Source organism: Onychomys torridus, chromosome 19 (genome assembly GCF_903995425.1).
Source record: "Onychomys torridus chromosome 19, mOncTor1.1, whole genome shotgun sequence".
Classification (NCBI taxonomy): Eukaryota; Metazoa; Chordata; class Mammalia; order Rodentia; family Cricetidae; genus Onychomys; species Onychomys torridus.
In genome coordinates, this window is record NC_050461.1 from 48,773,604 (window position 1) to 48,791,753 (window position 18,150).

An 18,150-nucleotide genomic window follows, 5' to 3' on the forward strand; every position below is an offset into this window, starting at 1 on the left:
GGGATGTGCGATGTCTGTCTGAGCCTAAACCACTGGGCTTCTGACCTCTCTATATGCATAGTGATCTATGTACCCTCACACATGCACTCAAGTAAATAAATAAATGTTAAAATTGTTATGCCCAGATCCAGGGGACCCCCAAAAGACCACTATGGAGACCTTCATGTAAAAGCAAAGAGCCTTTATTTCAAGCTCTGGAGCTTGGTCCCTCTGCTGTCCCACACAACGGTGAGAGCAGAGAGCCCGGAGCTCGGGTAGGGCAGAGTTTTATCATAGCAGAGGTTGGGATGAGGGGATTTCCAGAGCTCAGGACCCTGATTGGCTGACAATTGTCTACGGGTATCTGTAAAACAAAAAAGAGGTGTGTGCTAGACTCAGGGACATCTGGACACCTTATCTTATGGTTGAAATGTTTGGGATGTTAGGTACTTCCTCATCCTGGGGTTGTATCAGCTTAAAGCTTTTCCTGGATCTGGGTGTTGCCTGTCAGTAAGCCTATCACAGAAGCTGTGTCTAGACCCCTAAGGCTGTCACGGCTGCTGTGTGGTCAAACTGTTTTGGGGCCCCTCCACAAAAATGTATTTTAATTTGCTCAAGATCATAAAAATCATCCCAATATAAGACTCAATAATGATTGATACTCTGAACCCAATATTTACCAGAAAAATCTTTTTTTCATTGTTTTATTTTTTCTTTCTGTTTCTACTAGTCTCCCATAAAGGCTCTTCTTCTTCCCAAGCCCCATCCCTTCATGTCTTTTGTAAGTGTGGCTCGTGTCATTTAATAAGGGTTGCCTCAGTGTATGAGGGGGAGGGTTACTCGCTTGAGTGAGGGCAGTGTACCAGTGGCTACAACATTGGGTTGTATGATTTCTTTTTCCCCAAAAACTTTAATTGTCTCTAGCTCCTCTGGGAGGTGGGGTCTTCTGAGGCCCTCCTCCACTGATGATGGAATGTTGATGGCCCAGTCTTGGGAAGAGAACAAGGAAGTGTTGAATGCTCAGCCTTAAATGAGACATCTACATCCCCTATCAGAGGCTCAGAAAACATCAAGGAAGACGAGGTGGAAAGAATGTAAAAGCAAGAAATGGAAGGCCTGCTGTTGCTCAAGGCTCTCTTCTGACATGACCTTGTTCTTGCTCCCATGGGCTCTGCTCTTTTCAAAGTATTCCTTCCTTATCTTCCAAGAACAGGACATCCTCCAGGGCTTTTTTTTCTTTTGTTGCTAACTTTTCCTATCTTTCAGCCTCATCTGCCCTTACCTCATTGGTGAACGCCAATGTTTCTTAATTGAATTTCTTAACACAATCTCTTCAAGGACTCCAATGGACAAATAACAACACAATAAAAACAACTTTCTTCCCCTGAAACCTAAGGGAGTCGTGTACACAGACGACTACATCCCTCCTGAAATCGAGACATTCCACTCAGCTGCTAAACTGAAATCTCTATTTGGATACCCACCAGACACAGTAAAGTCAGTGTGTCCCAGTCTCAGGGGACTTTCACCCTCGGCTCCCCTCAGGAATTCCCAGGCAATGTTACCCTTTCAGTCCCATCTAATCTCAAGGGCATCTGCTCTGATTTATCTCCTAAATATTTCTTATATCCGGGAGTTTTCTACAGCTCTCCTGCCATGTTTTTTAGAACCTCACTTCAGTCAGCTTGGTGCCTCTTTCTTCCAGCCTTCCACTCTGGGGATAAAAATCTGTCCGAAATGAACCTGTGCCTTCTCCCATCACATCTCCACTCCTCTTCCCCTAAGTCAATAACCATTCCCCTAGGATTCAAAGTAAAACCAATAGTGTTAAATGCATTTTGAAACTCTTTGAGAAAAGACATATCAAAGGCAAATAATAATAATAATAATAATAATAATAATAATAATAATAATATATAAAAATAAAACAAAAGCAAGAAATAATCACAAACAGAGTCACATGAAAACTAGATTAAAGAAAAACTTCTGGAATTCCAATCATTGAGGAACAAAATGCTAGAAGTTGCTTAGGAACAAATAAATGCTGAATTCCCAATCTTAAGGATTAGAATTTAACAAGAGAAAATGAGAAACAAAAACAAAAAAGATCATTTAGTCTGAAATACACACAAAAAGCTCTAATGTTTTAAAGGATTCCACTTTAGTGAAAGGATTTATTTAAAAAAGAAGAGTGTGTGTGTGTGTGTGTGTGTGTGTGTGTGTCCTTTACCACAGCTCAAGGCTTCTGAAGACAAGTTTAACTGGAGAACTGGCGGTCATTGATCTGTCCCCAGGCAAGTACAGACTTGAATTGACAGCCCTTGTGGAGAAAGTCTAAACTATAATAGAGTGTTCCCTCCTAGGACAAAAGTGTATTCACTATTCAGCACAGAGAAATGAGCAGGAAGAAAAAGCTTTTGCCCTGCTTCTCAAAACTCCTATGGATGACAGCTGTGGCTTCCACTCAAAGTAACACACAACACACACAGCTGGATGTGGTACTGTCTCTCTACAATCCTGCCACTAAGAATGACAATGGACACAACAGGACCGCTGCATGCATGAACTCATGGCAACTGTGGTTGGCCACACAAGCTCTACATTAGATCAAGGCAGTCAGCATTAGAACATGGAATGAGAAGAGGTTCATGAGCCTCCACATCTAACTGAGGAGCTATGGACAGTTGACAGCATTTGGGGGTAGAAAATTCAGTTTTCTCTAAGGGTGTGATTCCTGGTAGATTAGATATCATGTTCTAGTGGAGGGCCCCACACCCAGGAGTATATGGGTAACACAGACTGAAATACAAGGGTTGTGTGTGTGTGTGTGTGTGTGTGTGTGTGTGTGTGTGTGTGAGAGAGAGAGAGAGACAGAGAGACAGAGAGACAGAGACAGAGAGACAGAGTCAGAGATAGAGAGAAAACAAAATTGAAAGGGATAGGAAAGTAGGGATGGATCTGGGAGGAGTTGGTGAATATGATCAAAATACATCATATGAAATTCTCAAAGAATTCATAAAAATTAACAATACTGTACTATATATGTGAAACTTGCTAAGAAGATAGATGTTAAGACTTTTTACCATACACATAGGAAAAAAATAAATGACTCTGAGTCATGGATAAATTATCTTTTAAAAAAGATATATTTGTTTTTACTTTATGTGCATGAGTGTTTTGTCTGCATATATGTATGTACATCACATTGGTGCCTGTTGATCCCCTGGAACTGGAGTTATAGATGGTTGTGAGCTACCATATGGATGCTAGGAATTGAACCCTGGTTCTCTGCAAGAACAACAAGTGATTTTAACCACAGAGTCACCTCTCCACCTCCCCATAAAGGATAAACTAATGATCTCAGTTGCAGTGATCATTAGATACATACAATTTTGTTTATTACTTGTACCGTATTAAATGTAAAGAAAAACATCCCTGGAGTTGATATGTATCCAGAGAATGGCTGTCAGATGATAAAACACAATCTAGAAAAGACACTGTTCTGAAGGAGAGTCTCTCAATCTTTCCTTGTCTCCTGGAGAGGAAGGACGTAAACAAGGCTTCCGTGAAATTCCCAGTGGACAAGCTGCACCCATGGGTGTCAGGAGCCCGTGGTCAGCACTCTTGTCCCATCGTGCCAGAAGGTGTTAAGATGCAGAGTTCATGAAGTCAGACGGGTTACCTGTGACCCACGTGCTCAGAGAAAGATATTTTCCAAAGGAAAACACAAAGTTTCAATAAATTCCCAGCCACAAAATTCTAAAAAGGATGGGTTATACCTAAACCCTTATAAAATTAAAAAGTTTGTTTAAAATATGACTGTAAACTTCAGAAGAAGACACATTCTTTGTACCCTGAAGTCACCTTGTGAGAGATGACCCTCCCACTTTTACCAAGTGACTTTCTTCTCTGGAAAAGAAAGAAATAACTACCTGTGAAAGAGAAGGAGGATGAGGAGGAGAAGAAAGAAGAAGAAGAAGAAATTAGATCAACAGCTGTGGTACTGGACTAGGCCCTCTGCATACTGAGACAATTGTGTAGTCTGATCTGCTTGGGGGTTCCCTTAGCAGTAGGATCAGAATCCATCCCTGGTGCATGAGTGGGCTTTTTGGAGCCCCCCCTCCCCCCATGATGGGACACTTTGCACAGCCTTGAGGCAGGGTGAGGGGCTTGGACCTGCCTCTACTAAATGTACCTCCCCATGGGAGGCCTGACCTTCTTGTAGGAGGGGATGGGGGTGGGTAGGGAGGGGGAGGCTGGAGGGGCAGGAGGAGGGAAGAGGGGGATCTTGGGTATGTAAAATGAATTAAAATTTCTTCTTCTTAAAAAACAAACTGAAATGAGTTCTAAGTTGATGAGGATTCTTTGAAATTTGCAGATGATCTAAGAAGTAGACATTTTAGTAATGTTCTTCCAATTAATGAACACAGGATATCTTTTTTTTTTTGTACCTTCCTGAATTTTCTTTATCAATGTTTTATAAATTTCAAATGTGTAAACATTCAAATTTTTGCTAAGTTTATTTTTTAATGGTAATGTGATAATTTTTCTTAATTTCCTTTTTAAGATTATTTTCATTTCTGTATAGAAATACCACGGCTTTTTTCATGTTGATTTTTTTATGACATAATTTTTTATTGACTCTTTGGGAATCTCTCATCATGTACCCCAGTCCTGCTCACCTCCCAGACCTTTCATATCTACCCCTCACCCCTACAGCATCGCCCCCAAAGGAAATCCCCCCAAATTAATTAAAAACAAAACAAAACAAACAAAAACCCTACCTCTCTCCTTTATCTTTCCTGACTCCTGAACACCTCTTCATTCCTCCTAGTGGCACTGAGCTGCAGTGTACCATGCACCCTTTTGTCCAATCAGCCCCACCTACAAACATTCATGGCAATGAGTCCATTGGTCTGGTTTAAGGTCTCTAGCCTCTGACACCCCATCATCACTGGACCCTCACCAAAACTCCTCTTGGATATCCTGCTGTTGCCCCAACATGGAGATCCTGCGGCTGTTGTTTCACAGGACCCCTTCACCTGCTCCAGATGGGTAGATGTTAGGGTGGGCCAACCCAAGACCCAGGATGTGGCACTGGGTGGAAGCTGAGCTGGTCAGTCTGGATCGCTGGGACTGCCTCCCTCAGGTAAGGGTCAGACCCAACTTTCCTATACCCATGCCATCAGGGCAGCTCTCCCACACCTGTGGTGGCTCCTGAGGCCGATCCACGCAGGCTTCCTACAAGTCAGCTTTAAGCCGATGCATTGCTTCGATCTCTTGGTTCTTGCTACAGCCCCACCCAGGCGCTTACAAAGACAAATTTACTGTGAAATATAATGCAGGCCGGAACTCATTTTCCACCCATGGGCTCTGTACACATTTCTAACCCGGCAGTTCTTTATTTCACATAAACAATCTAATTTTGATGGTTCGATCTTCCTTAACTTTGCCTTCACCTTCCCAGAGTGAGTGAGTTTAAGGATAAAGAAGCCGAACTTCTGGACGTCTAGAGAGGGAAGCCGAGTGTACAGGTCCATCAACTTGAGCCTTCCGCTTATGTTTTTTAAAACTTGAAGTTCTTAAAACAGATTTAGACGTTTTTACTTTTAGAAGGGGCTCCTATGTGTTCGAGGAACACTCTCAGATCAGACAGTTCATCCGGCTCAGTTCAGTGTGAGAGTCACTAAACCCTTGGTAGGTTTGAAAGACTTTCCAAAGCTAAACAGGACATTCACAGTAAAGCCTGCATCTTCTCTTAAATGTGATAATGCTCTTTTCTACCAAGTAATGTCAAAGTTTTAAAATATTGACGTCTAAGAACAGAACTTTTCAACTTTTGTTTTGAAGTGTTAGATGACATATTTACTAACCTAAGACTATCCAGAAATATTTCTATGTTAAGTATCTTCAAATTATTATATTCTATTTAATGATTATTTATTAAAGTTCTACTGTGTTGCTATTGTTATTTTAGCCAGTGGAGACAGAAATGAGTATCAAGATTAATACATTTCCTCAACTGGTCTATTTTGTGTTGCTATAAAATGCATCTAAGTCAGAGTACATTACAAATAAATAAAAGAGGTTTATTTAGCTCACAGTTCTGGAGAGTGAAAGCCGTAGCACCAGCCTCTGCTGAGCTCTGGAGAACACTGTGGCAGATGGCATCATGGACAAGCTCATACAGGAAGTAAGATGGGGGAAGGGTTCTCTTCTACAGTTTAAACATTCCTACTGCCCTAGACAGCAGCGGTGATGGCATTAGGAGGAGAGGCCTGTGACAAGGCTAGTCTGGACAGTGAGAAAAGTGCTCTTAGGAGAGAAACCAGTGGCAAGACTTTTTACTTGCAACCATGAGGGTAAGAAGACTCCAGTTTTAAGAGGAAGTGCCCACAACAGACACTAAATCAGTCCAAACCTTGAACTCAAAAATTCTAGCTAGACTTTGGACTCAGCAAAATAAGTTTTTGCTGTTTTAAAATCTTTCCCCCCAAGTATGTGGTATTTTGTTAGAGCAACTGGAACAGACAAAAGCACATATGCAATGTGGTTGTTTTCCTTTATAAGAGTCGCCATGGTCATGGTGTCCCTTCGCAACAACAGAACACTGACTAAGACATACAACATAAAGCCATACGGCGGGAAGTGAGCTCTTTGAATAAAATAGTCCCAGAGGGTCAGGGACAAGGGCATGGCATTGACTTCTGGTAGAAGCCTGAATGACAACAGCAAGTGATTCCTGGAATGTCCAAGGTGAGAGCGCTCACCCATTCATTTCATGACTGCTGGACAACTCAAGGCAAAAGACCCTCTGTGGAAACAATGAAAAGCAGAAAGGCAGACCTGACATTTTTGTAAAGAAAAAAAAAATCAACTTCCTGTTATGGTAGGATAAGTCATGGGACCCGAAAATCCCACAGACACAAACACTCACTTGTGTGGATCTGTGCCAGGGAAAAACTACAAATCCTTACCACATGGGTTATATGCACAGTTAAGAGCTAAAGCTACCAAGGAGCTTTTCACAGAAGAGAAATGAATCCCTAGGTCACCAATGGACAGAAAGCAAGTTTTCTTAGGGGTTCTGACCATCTGCAAAAGTGAAAATGTATTGGCAGAAAATCTGGATAGCAAAACAGCAAACAATTCCTGGAAGTCTCGGCCTCCATCGCAACCCTGAGACAGAATAAGCTCCCTTCCTCCACAGACAAAGTGGGAGTCCTCCCTTCCACTCTCCAGATCAGTCTGAATACATGGGGTGAAGTTAGGAATACGTGAGTATGATCTATTTGACATTAAGCAACCTTTGGTCACATAAGACACATTTAAAGTACATACAGCTTAGAAAGGTGGGGAGTATTTCAATACATGTGTGTCTTAGACACAGCAAGTTCTTTCAAGGTCAAATTTGTACACAGTTTGTCAATAATATTACAAATTAAAGAGAACTGTGGAAATGTGGGCCCTTTTGCCTTTCTTGAGCAATGGCATTATTATTTACTGGAAAGTGTGGAAACACTGGCAAAAAATATCATAAAGACATCATAAAAGTAAATGATATTAAACAAAGATATCATAAAAAAATCTTGAAAAACTCATAAAGATGAGTGTGTTCTCAAGTTTCCTATAATTATTTCATTCTTTTTAAGATCATCAGTTGTGTATATTTTAATCTGTTAAATTTGTAGTTAAATCTATGAAAATTGATTTAAAAAATGAGCAGAAACCACCACAATTTTGGAGAATTGGGGGCTGCAAAATGAGTTGTCATGTTGCCCTTTGGTTCTTCTTGGGCTTCTCAGGAATGTGTCACAGACTTCAGAAGGGTGACATTTGCTTCAGCTGACCATATCCCAACATCTCAGGGTTCATGCAAGAGTTCTCAAGAGTGTGTGAGTACGTGCTACAAGTTTTCAATCCAGGGATGCGTTTTAGTGTGTTTAAGTGACATTTAGCACCTCTTTTTCCCACTTCCAATGTCTCCCGATGTAGGGGACCTTCTGGTGAGGTTGGAAGGACATTAGCTATAATTTTCACTAGCCATGGGATTTCTGCAACCCTGGCCAGGCATGAAAGCACTGCTGTAACTGAACACTTTCCGTTCCTGTTCCCCTTATCTGGTCCCATAGAAACCATATCCATTTCTCACCATTTGCATCCCAATGAAAAGGGGAACAAAATCACCAATGAACATATTTAAATATGATTGAATGAGTGGAATGAATACATTTTTCAAGATCAATATGCCAGATACAGGAAAAGATTACCTTGGAATTTTAATATCTGATATTTATAAATAAAGGTTATTAGTTAGAAAAAAGAATTGAATATGGGCTTTCAGCATCGGAAAGGCATCTGTAGCTCAGCATTACACAGGGATGATGTTAAGTGTCCAGGACCTGACTTTCTTCCTCTACGTATAAATGAAGGATGGGGTCTCAAGAAAAAGCCTCTTGTTCCCAAACAGCTCTGGATGGAGCTGAAAGGAGGGCACTTAGTAACAGGGTAGGAAATGACGAGAGGGAAATAGTTCTGTGTCTGGGAGCCATGTGGAATTCCAAGATAAGAAAAACAGTTGCTAATTCGAGTATAAAAGCAGGAAACACGATACACTTGCTTCCTTCTATGTAAACACAAGTATATGTGGGGTGGCGTGAAAATTATTTTTCTCTTGCTGAACCACAAAGGCATAGAATCAAACTGCTTGTTTTGGACACACTGGCTTCTTCTTTTTCTTGTGGACATTATGGCTAATAACACAACGAGTTTAGGGAGCCCATGGCCAGAAAACTTTTGGGGTAAGCTACCTTTCTTTAACTGCTTTTTATTTAAAAAATTAAGATGCCCGGAAATTCTCGGCATAACTTATTACAACATTGGAAGTCTCTGAGGCACTTGGCTTGCCATAATTTTCATAGATTTATTTCAAGAAATATACTCATAAAAATGTTGTCAGAAGAAGCTACAGAAATATTTAAGGAGGACCAGACATAAAAAGTTTGGTTGGTATTAACAAAACTTAATTAGTAATGATGAGTTTTTTTAAAGTGAAAATTTAGAAAAAGAAATATGAAGTAGAAGTCCTTGTTAAATGGAATATAAAACAGGAAGTTTTGTTGGAAAATTATATTTTACTCATATGAAGGTGATGGATTACGTGTTATATTCCACAGAACCAAGGTGGTCTACAGGGCTTGGAAGTCTGTGCTTTTGCCCATGTTATTCTTTTTAATTTTCAAAGTCAAAATTTAAACAACTCTATGCTTGAATGAATTTTGAATATGGTGACAAAGAGAACCTGTGGAGTTAAAAATGAAGTTATGAATCTAGAAAAGATGAAGCATAAATAACTTAAGACTGTTACAATGGAAGCCTGTCACAAAAGGAAAAGAAACCGCCCAAAGCATGCTTTGGCGGAGGCTAACCTCAGCTCAAGATCTAGTGTTCAGTGATGCTAATTAAAAGTAGGGAGGTGCTGAGATCAAAACCACCATCTTCTCTGGTCCAGATTTAGGATACAGGGGCTAGGATGTGCAGGGACACTGGCATGTCTCTGTGGTCCAGAGAAATTTAAAAGTAAAGGGAATAATCTAAGTCAAATCTAGTTAAAGGAATTCTGGAGTTGATTGAGAGATCTATAACCCTATTATGTGTAAGATGAGTTTTTAATCATCTCAGTAAACTGTATCTATCTTTTTCCTCTGACTGGAGGTAGGTAGGGCTTTGGAAACTGTTTGGTAAATACTGAGTAGTGATGCCAACCTGGCCTTGACATTCTGACGTATTTATCTGTTATCACAGGTATTGACATGAAGGGAATTAACTGATTAATTATTTGCATTAATTAATGTGCTTGCTTCAAACTTTAAGAGATTTATCGATGATATAGTAACAAAATTGCATAATAAAATTAGTGAGAAATAAGTTATTCCTACAAACTCTAGGTAGACATCAAGAGACAAGAAACTTTTGAATTCTGGATGGCCTAATGGTACATTTGTGAAAAATGACATTTATTATCCTCATTTATATTGTGATGAACCCCAGCTAGAGTGCATCTAAGTAAATTCATCATCACAAAACAAAATAATTGTAAATTATTCCAAAGTAAGTCATTCCAAGTGTAAAAATTAACACAGAAAAGCCAGTTCTGTCTTTTCAAACTATTCAAGTTAATCTCCACATTTATATAGGAAAAATAATTCATTGTTCATTGGTTAGAGCACAGATGATTTTCATTAAAATAAATCTTACATTAATAAGATGCTCATATGTAGTTCACTTCTTTATCCTTTTTTTTTTTTTTTTTTTTTTTTTTTTTTTTTTGAGACAGGGTTTCTCTGTGTAGTTTTGATGCCTGTCCTGGATCTCACTCTGTAGACCAGGCTGGCCTTGAACTCACAGAGATCCGCCTGCCTCTGCTAGTATTAAAGGTGTGCGCCACCACTGCCCGGCTAAATGTCTTAATAAGAAAATCTGTGCTTAATAGGGAATTCAAGATTCCTATGTCAAAGACGGGCATTAATGTTGTATTGCTAAATACATTTAAACAGAAGCAAAAGTGATGAACCAAAAATAAGTTTGATGCTTTGGGTGAAAGGGGAAAGACTACATTATTATTTCTGAAGTAAAAATATGAAGTATAAAATGTAATTATACATTTAGTATATGAAATCTAAGTATTTCCTGACTTATGAATGTCAGTCTTTTCTATTGTCATTTCCGTTTCACATCTAAACTGTTATCTGTTTTGATCACCAGACCTCTCAAAATAATAATTTGAAAATAATGGTGGAATACAGCATCTGCATCCAAAAGGACTCTTTTGTGTAGCCCTTTGAATTAAGAGAATAAAAAAAAAAGCCATAGACTATAACAATTTACACAAGAAGCCAGAAAAACTTCTCAAACTTAACATATTGAGGTGCACAAAAACCTCAAAATGAATGTAACTGTCTGGTTTGCTTAAGGCATGCAAAGAAATTAAGTAATGATATTCAGTTGCTCCAAACAATGAAGGCTTGCACAAGCGCTACAGCCATTGATGCTAGCCTCTAGCAAGAGTGGCCTGAAACTGATAACACAGATGATTCCACCTTGCATTCCGCCTCTGCTCTACACAATACACGTCCCTTCTCTGGAAACCATCTCCTAAAGGCTGCAGCAACCAGAGACCCTCAGAGACTATTGGGCTGACAATATTGAAGAGCTCAGGCGTTCTCATCATACTTGGGAGTACACACACACACACACACACACACACACACACACACACACACACATCAGGTTCTCTCTGCTGTCTTCTCACTGTGTTGCTGCTGTGGTTTTCATACATTTGTCCAGCACTGTGAAAAGCTGAGATAGTGTATTGGCATATGACTTGCACATACTCATCTAATCAATCCTCCCCCAAAATACGACTTCTCTTTTTAAAGGATTGCATTCCAGGAGGTGATTAGGTGTTCCTACATATGCAAATAGAAGCCTATAAATAAATCAATAGATAGTATCAATAACCTCTGTTTTGTCATATAATATCATGATGTTATACAAAAATGACCAAGAATGAGACTATGCTATAGAAGTTAAAATATGGAATGGTCCCTGGATCATTTTTAGGAAAAAAAAAATGGGATATTACCTGTCCCTAGGAAATCAAAGAAGTTCCAAATAGAAAGATAATTTTAAGGATAGCATTCTGGTCATTCATTTCTGACATAGTAACTCAACCTCCTTCAGTTCATTCATTCACTATGAAGCTTTAGATGACCTCACTAGGCAACAGATGAAAATGATATGGGTCAGAGGTTGTCTGAGATTTTGGGAGAAATGTTATCAGCAAATGTGTGAATTAAAAACACCAGGGTATGTATGCAAAGAAGCAAATAGCAGATCAGAACATTCATATGGAAATTACAGGGGCAGAACTGGAAATCAGAATGAGGGCAGCTGTATTTAAGATTCTGAATAGCGATGCAGAAGTTTGAGGTACTTCTTGCACTGTGGTGACCTCTACACCTTCTCACCTCCGGCTTCTTTGGCTTTCTCTCTAAGGTTGGAGATAGCTTGTAAGGAATGAAGATAACTGGTACTTCAGGTACTAGAGGGACCTTGATCAAGGTCCTCTGCTGACATCTACTGACAAGTGTACCTCATCTGCTCTGAGGATGTTTCCTCTCCCTGTCTTCATTGTTGGAGTCCTTAATTGCAAAGCCAGGTTCTTGTGATCTGTGCACTTCTGACTAAGAACATAATTTTTCTTTTTTGGTGATACTGTCTACTGACTCTCATTCCATTACTACCCATCTGTCTCAATGCCCAGAGCAACTTTAACATTCTCCTGTGATCCTGGAATTCAGGAGACTGACTCTTATTCTGCTCTTCTGGCACCCAGTGCTTCTCATGCGGACCTCTGAGCCTCTCTACATATATTAGCCAGGAATCTAGGAGTGGGTACCAGTGGGTACTGGGATTCCCTAAAGGATGGAGGGATGGAGGAATGGCCTCATTACCAGAGCCCTCATGGCTCGTATACCACAAAGCTCTTGTCTTTCTCTCCCACAAACATTTCTTTACACTGCTCATGAAAAAACATGCAGATGATACTTTCTCTTTCCTGCTACTATTTATGGCAAAAAAAAAATTACATTTTTTAGTTCTTTAGGCTTCTAGTGTTTTGAAGATGGCACATAAAAAGAAACAAACCACAAACACCATCTCAGTTATAAAACACCTCATTATTGCAGTACAATGCTGTCTTCTAAAATGATGTTCTAGTCTTTGTGTTTAGTGACTCATTCGGCAGTTTAGAGGTAGAGCACCTATTTCTGTGCCTCTTTGTTATTGCCTTACCCTGCTCTGAGGTAGCTGAGGGTTACAAACTGATTTGTTTGGGAGCCAGGGCTGTTAAGGGGCGGGATCCTTAGTTAAGATTCCTCAGTCAATAAAAGAAAATTTTTACTTTCAAATTGTGTGTGTGTGTGTGTGTGTGTGTGTGTGTGTGTGTGTGTGTGTATGTCTGTGTAGTTAGGTGCCCACATAAATAAAGGTGCCCCTGGAGGCCAGATGTGTTGGATCTCCCAGAGCTAGAGTTACAGGTGGTTATGAGCTGGCCAATATGGATGAGTGGGTGCTGGAGACCAAACTTAGGACCTCTTCAAGAATGGTGACCACTAAGGTATCCCTTCAGCTCATTAGAGGACCACTCGGATTTTCTAACTTTTTTCTTAGTTGTGACAGTTTGTGTTTTCTAAGAGTTTGACACTGAATTATTTTTTCAAACATATCTGGTAGGAGTCATTTATACTATGTTGGCATGTCTTCTCAACTTTATTATGAAAATATTCACTGGACGAAAACATTTGAAGAATTCTACAGTGAAGACTTGTCCATTCTGTGTCTTACTTATTTCAGTTTCTATAATGCCTTTTCAGATTCATCCATATTGTTTTAAATTACAGAATTTCCTTTCTGTTCTTTTTAGGTTCAGTAATAATAGTCTATTATTATATACTATTCATACATACTAAATAACAATGGGTTAGTTTTGAGAATTGCATTATTTGGAATTTTTGTCACACAAACATTACACACTGCACACAATCTAAGATGCCTTTGACCATGCTCAGTGATAAAGTCTTTTGAAACCATTGCCATAAAGGTGACCCACCACTCACTAAACTATCATTATGCCACTCAGGTCTCCACAGACTCCATTTCCTCAACTTACTCATCTGGCTATAGACACTTGGGTTGATTTCATGTCCTGGAAAGTACTGTTAGGTAAAACCACACCGAAATCTTCCAAGGTTGTGTTTATTTTTCCACCACCCTATTCAAGGGGCCAGTGCTAACATTATTGCTTTTATTCATTCCTTTTTACCATTAAAGACATAAGTCCGCTTCCCAGGTTTCAAGTCTGAGGACTTGTAATGCATAAACATCTCATTTACTAATTTTTTAGGAATATGAACTGAACCCACTTCCTGTAATGGGGAGGGAGAGCAAACTGAGTGTAAGAAATGGGTTAGGATGTAATTTTGGAATGAGGAGGCCTCAACAAGAAGATTAGGTAACACCTAAAGGAAAAAGGAAGAAAACAAAGGACATAGATAAAATAATCATGTAGATCTCTACAAACATATTTTTGAAAGAAATAGTTAGAACGAGGCACGAGCCCTTGATCAGAAGCATATTTGGTGAAGAGCAAGAGCAGAATCAGGTGGTGAGCTCAACCATGGGGGCAGCAGCTTTCAGATAGGAAAATTTTAGACCATAATTAGGAGCTGGCTTTTACTCTGGTGGGGAGGTGGTTAGAACGCATGTATGATGTGACTGGACCTATGACATGACTGAAAAGAGAGGGTGGCTCGATATACATGGATGATACTGCAAAGGCAAGAAGCCTAAAGCCCATCTGGAAAAGCTGAGATCTCCTGCTGCATGTGGTGGTGTTGGAAAAGCATCAGCATAGACAGGGGAGGCTGAATCTCATTTTCTTGTTGAACCCAGGATTTCCCAGAGGATGTGATAATGTAGGAAGTACTTATTCTTTGCATAATCAGCAAATTTTAACCATTCACATTTCTGTACACTAAAGTCTATTCCCCCAAAAGTCCTTTCATCACAACCTTCCTATTGCTGAAACTATCCTCCTCTACACTTTAGGAAGTGGAGATAGGATGGTCTATTTTGGGACGAGGTGAGCCCATGATTCCTGCAACTGTAGAGCTCTGAATGTATTAACAAGCATTCCATTTTATGACCACTTATGAAAATCACATTGTGATGTTGTAATAATTCAACAGCCCACTAGATGGTGACCTCTACTAAATGTTCACAGCATTGAGGTTGTGATTCTGTTTTCTGAGAACCGTGGTCAACTTTAAGACCTTCATGTTGGAAGGCACAGTAGTGGTGGTAGTTAGGAGCACAATTTCTGAAACCTCTTTATAATCAGAATTTTAGAATTGGGGACATTGATAAAGTTAAGTTTGAATCATACAAAAGTAAAACAAATTTTTAGGTTCAGTCATGTTTATGTTATTTTTTAAAATAATATCTGATTCCATGAAATCTCTAAGAACATGGAACTCCAATGCCAAAACTCCTTATTTTTGTGAGGAAGATTTCAAAACATCAGTACTGGGTTGAGTAACTTTGTCCTAAATTGTTTTAGATTTCAAAAGCCGTGTCATAAAGAACTTAGTTTGTGGTTAATGTGAGGTGTTTTGGAAAGTTTTCATGTGGTTACATGTGAAGATATTTGCAGTAACAACCAAGACAGTTTTGGTACATGACATCCCTGTGGTAAGAGGAGGTAGAGGGGCACTATAACATAAATCCTAAAGTTAGGCAGTAGTGACTGTACTTACAAATTCATTAGCATTTATTTGATTTATTTCTGCATTTTAGATTTTGTACATGCTACCTCAATAAGCTGGAGAAGGGCTCAACAGTTTTAAAACCAGCTTTTCCCCCACCTTTTAAAAAAATGGCATCAGTGAGATTAAACAAACTCATCACTATTTATTCAATAGTGCTGGATCTGCAATTGTGTAACCTTGTAATCAATGAGCATTTGCTAATCAATAACCACCTCAAAACAGAGTTTTATAAAAATAATAATCAGGGAATTAGCTCATGGTTTTGGATTGACAATTCAGCGTGGGGTCAACAAGATGGATTTTCTGCTTGTCTTTGGTTTGCCCCGTAGTCAGATGGGGTTTGCCAGCATCTGAATGACCTAGAGCAAATCATTCTATCGTCATGTCAAGGATATCAGGCTCCTAGTCAGAGCCATAGGGATAGTACACAGGATAGCCCTGTATCTTTCATTGGCTACCACGCTAGCTTGGCTTTATCCCTATGTCTGCCATGGAGAAATCCCCAAACCAACCAGGGTGGAAGTGGAAAGTCTCTTGAACTTTAGAACTGAACTTACAAAGCCTCAATTCCATTGCTTCCCATTGGTCAAGTGAGTCCCACTGACGCCCTTAGAGTAGGGAATAGATTCTATCGGCCAATGCGATTACAAACAAAGATTCTGCGCCTGTGACCCCAATACTAATACCTTCATAAGCATGTTTCTAGTCTATAGCTCTTTGCCTGCAGAACCCTTGTATAAGCAATTTAATATACACCCTACTTAATGGTTAACTCATTTTTTTTTGTACAAGAAAGACAGTACGTGGAATAGTTCTATAAAAATGAGCTCCCCAGATAAAGAAATTTATGTCCACGCATAAGGAAAATTATATAGACAGAAAGCAAACAGCAGTTTGGGGTTGGCTCATGGAATTCAGGATGAGGAACATTCTGAGCACTAAGCTGGAAAAAGCTTCAAATTCTCGAGGTTTCCATGTAGAGTAGGGCTCAGCCATGCCAATAAATTCATTAAGAATATGCTTTCAATTTCTAGTCATTTATTTATTTATTTGTTTGTTTGTTTGTTTATTATTTATTTATTTATTATTTTGCCTGCATGCATGTCTGTGTGAAAGTGTCAGATCTTGGAGTTAGAGACAGTTGTTAGCTGCCTTGTGGGTGCTGGGGATTGAACCTGGGTCCTCTTGAAGAGCAGTCAGTGCTCTTAACCACTAAGCCATCTCTCCAGCCCCTCAATTTCTAATTTCTAAGGGGCAGCCAGGTAGCACCTCTATTGAGAGAAGAGGAAGATATGTGTATATATATATATGTATACCTGCCTGCAGAGGAAATCAGAGCAAATCCAAGCTCGGTGGAACTGGAGGACACTGGTGTGCATGGAAAGTGTGTGGAGATTCAGGAAATGGGGTTTTATTATCACAACACAGACATAAGAAAAGTAGGAGCTGGAACCGCACGGGTCATGTCATTGTGGAGTCAGGGCTCCGAGAGTCTGGGTGTTAAGGAAATACAACATAAATCAGTCAGGCCTCCAGATGGTTATGACTCTACCTATGACAGAGCGCAGGAAGTGAGTTGCCATCAAGACTGCAGGTGGGAGAAATCAGTGTGACGGAGCAAAGCAGACAGAGAGGAAGGCATGCTGAACATTGTGATGACCTTCTTTCCCAAGGGGCATGTTAGCTCCAATCATAATTCAAAAGGAAATGAGCTGTGGACATTTGCAGTTCTGTAAGAAAAACTGTTAAGTTAAAGTTGAGCTTCAAGGAGACTTTCATTTCTAAAGATGATACAGGAACACAAGCGAATGGTTTTTATAGCTTTCTGTTTGAATAAGGGGAGTCCTGATCATTCTCTACTTCCCTAATTCCAAGTATGTTAAAATTCAGAACCCATTCCGTGTATTACAGTTCATACTCTGCCCTGTGTTTTTAAATGAATTGTCTTTGAAATCAGAGCTATTGGTTTATTGGCTATTCTTTGTTTTAGAGGACCTTATAATGTCATTCACTGTCTCGGTGGCGATTGGGCTCGCAATCGGAGGATTTCTCTGGGCGCTCTTTGTTTTCCTGTCTCGAAGAAGAAGAGCTAGCGCTCCCATCTCACAGTGGAGTCCCACCAGGCGACCCAGGTCCTACAACCAGGGCCTCAGCCGAACTGGATTCTACCGCCACAGTGGTTGTGAGCGTCGAAGCAACCTCAGCCTGGCCAGTCTCACCTTCCAGAGACAAGCTTCCATGGAGCTGGCAAATTCCTTCCCCAGGAAATCAAGCTTCAGGGCTTCAACTTTCCATCCCTTCCTGCAATGCCCACCACTTCCGGTGGAAACTGAGAGTCAGCTGATGACCCTGCCTGCCTCCACCACCCCATCTGCCATCAGCACGGTGCACAATCTGAGCCGGCCTGACTTCCGCTGGTCCAGCAACAGCTTGCGAATGGGCCTTTCCCCACCACCCCCACCTGCCTATGAGTCCATCATCAAGGCATTTCCCGATTCCTGAGTCTGGGCTTTCGTTGTTTTTAATTCTTTTTTTTTTTTTTTTTTTTTAATTTTTGTCTCTTCTAGAAAGGAAATGAATATAGGGTAAACAGAATTTTGGGGTTATGGCACTAATGATTGATTTTCCAAGTTGATAGGATCCGGAAAGCTGAGCATTACCGAGTAAGGCACAGTTGCTTTTGAACACGGTTCTCTCACTTATGTCTCACAAGAATATTATTTTCTCAAAAAGTTCTATGTTTATATATTTTGAATTCAGTGTGAGGCATTGAATTAAAGAT

At 40.0% G+C, this 18,150-nt stretch overlaps 1 protein-coding gene across 1 annotated transcript; it reads left to right on the forward strand.

Annotated features, from left to right (window-relative positions):
• Positions 1 to 8,624: 8,624 nt before the first annotated feature.
• On the forward strand, positions 8,625 to 17,872 carry Myct1 (MYC target 1). Its single transcript, XM_036169280.1, has 2 exons — positions 8,625 to 8,780; positions 17,359 to 17,872. Exons 1-2 carry the CDS (start codon positions 8,729 to 8,731, stop codon positions 17,868 to 17,870), a joined length of 564 nt encoding a protein of 187 aa, XP_036025173.1. The 5' UTR covers positions 8,625 to 8,728; the 3' UTR covers positions 17,871 to 17,872.
• Positions 17,873 to 18,150: the final 278 nt, after the last annotated feature.

Excerpts from the sequence above, each read along its gene's own strand:
- Myct1 (XM_036169280.1), top strand. The coding sequence starts at position 8,729 with ATGGCTAATAACACAACGAGTTTAGGGAGCCCATGGCCAGAAAACTTT. Across the intron at positions 8,781-17,358 it reads ATGGCCAGAAAACTTTTGGG|AGGACCTTATAATGTCATTC; the intron begins GTAAGCTACCTT and ends TCTTTGTTTTAG.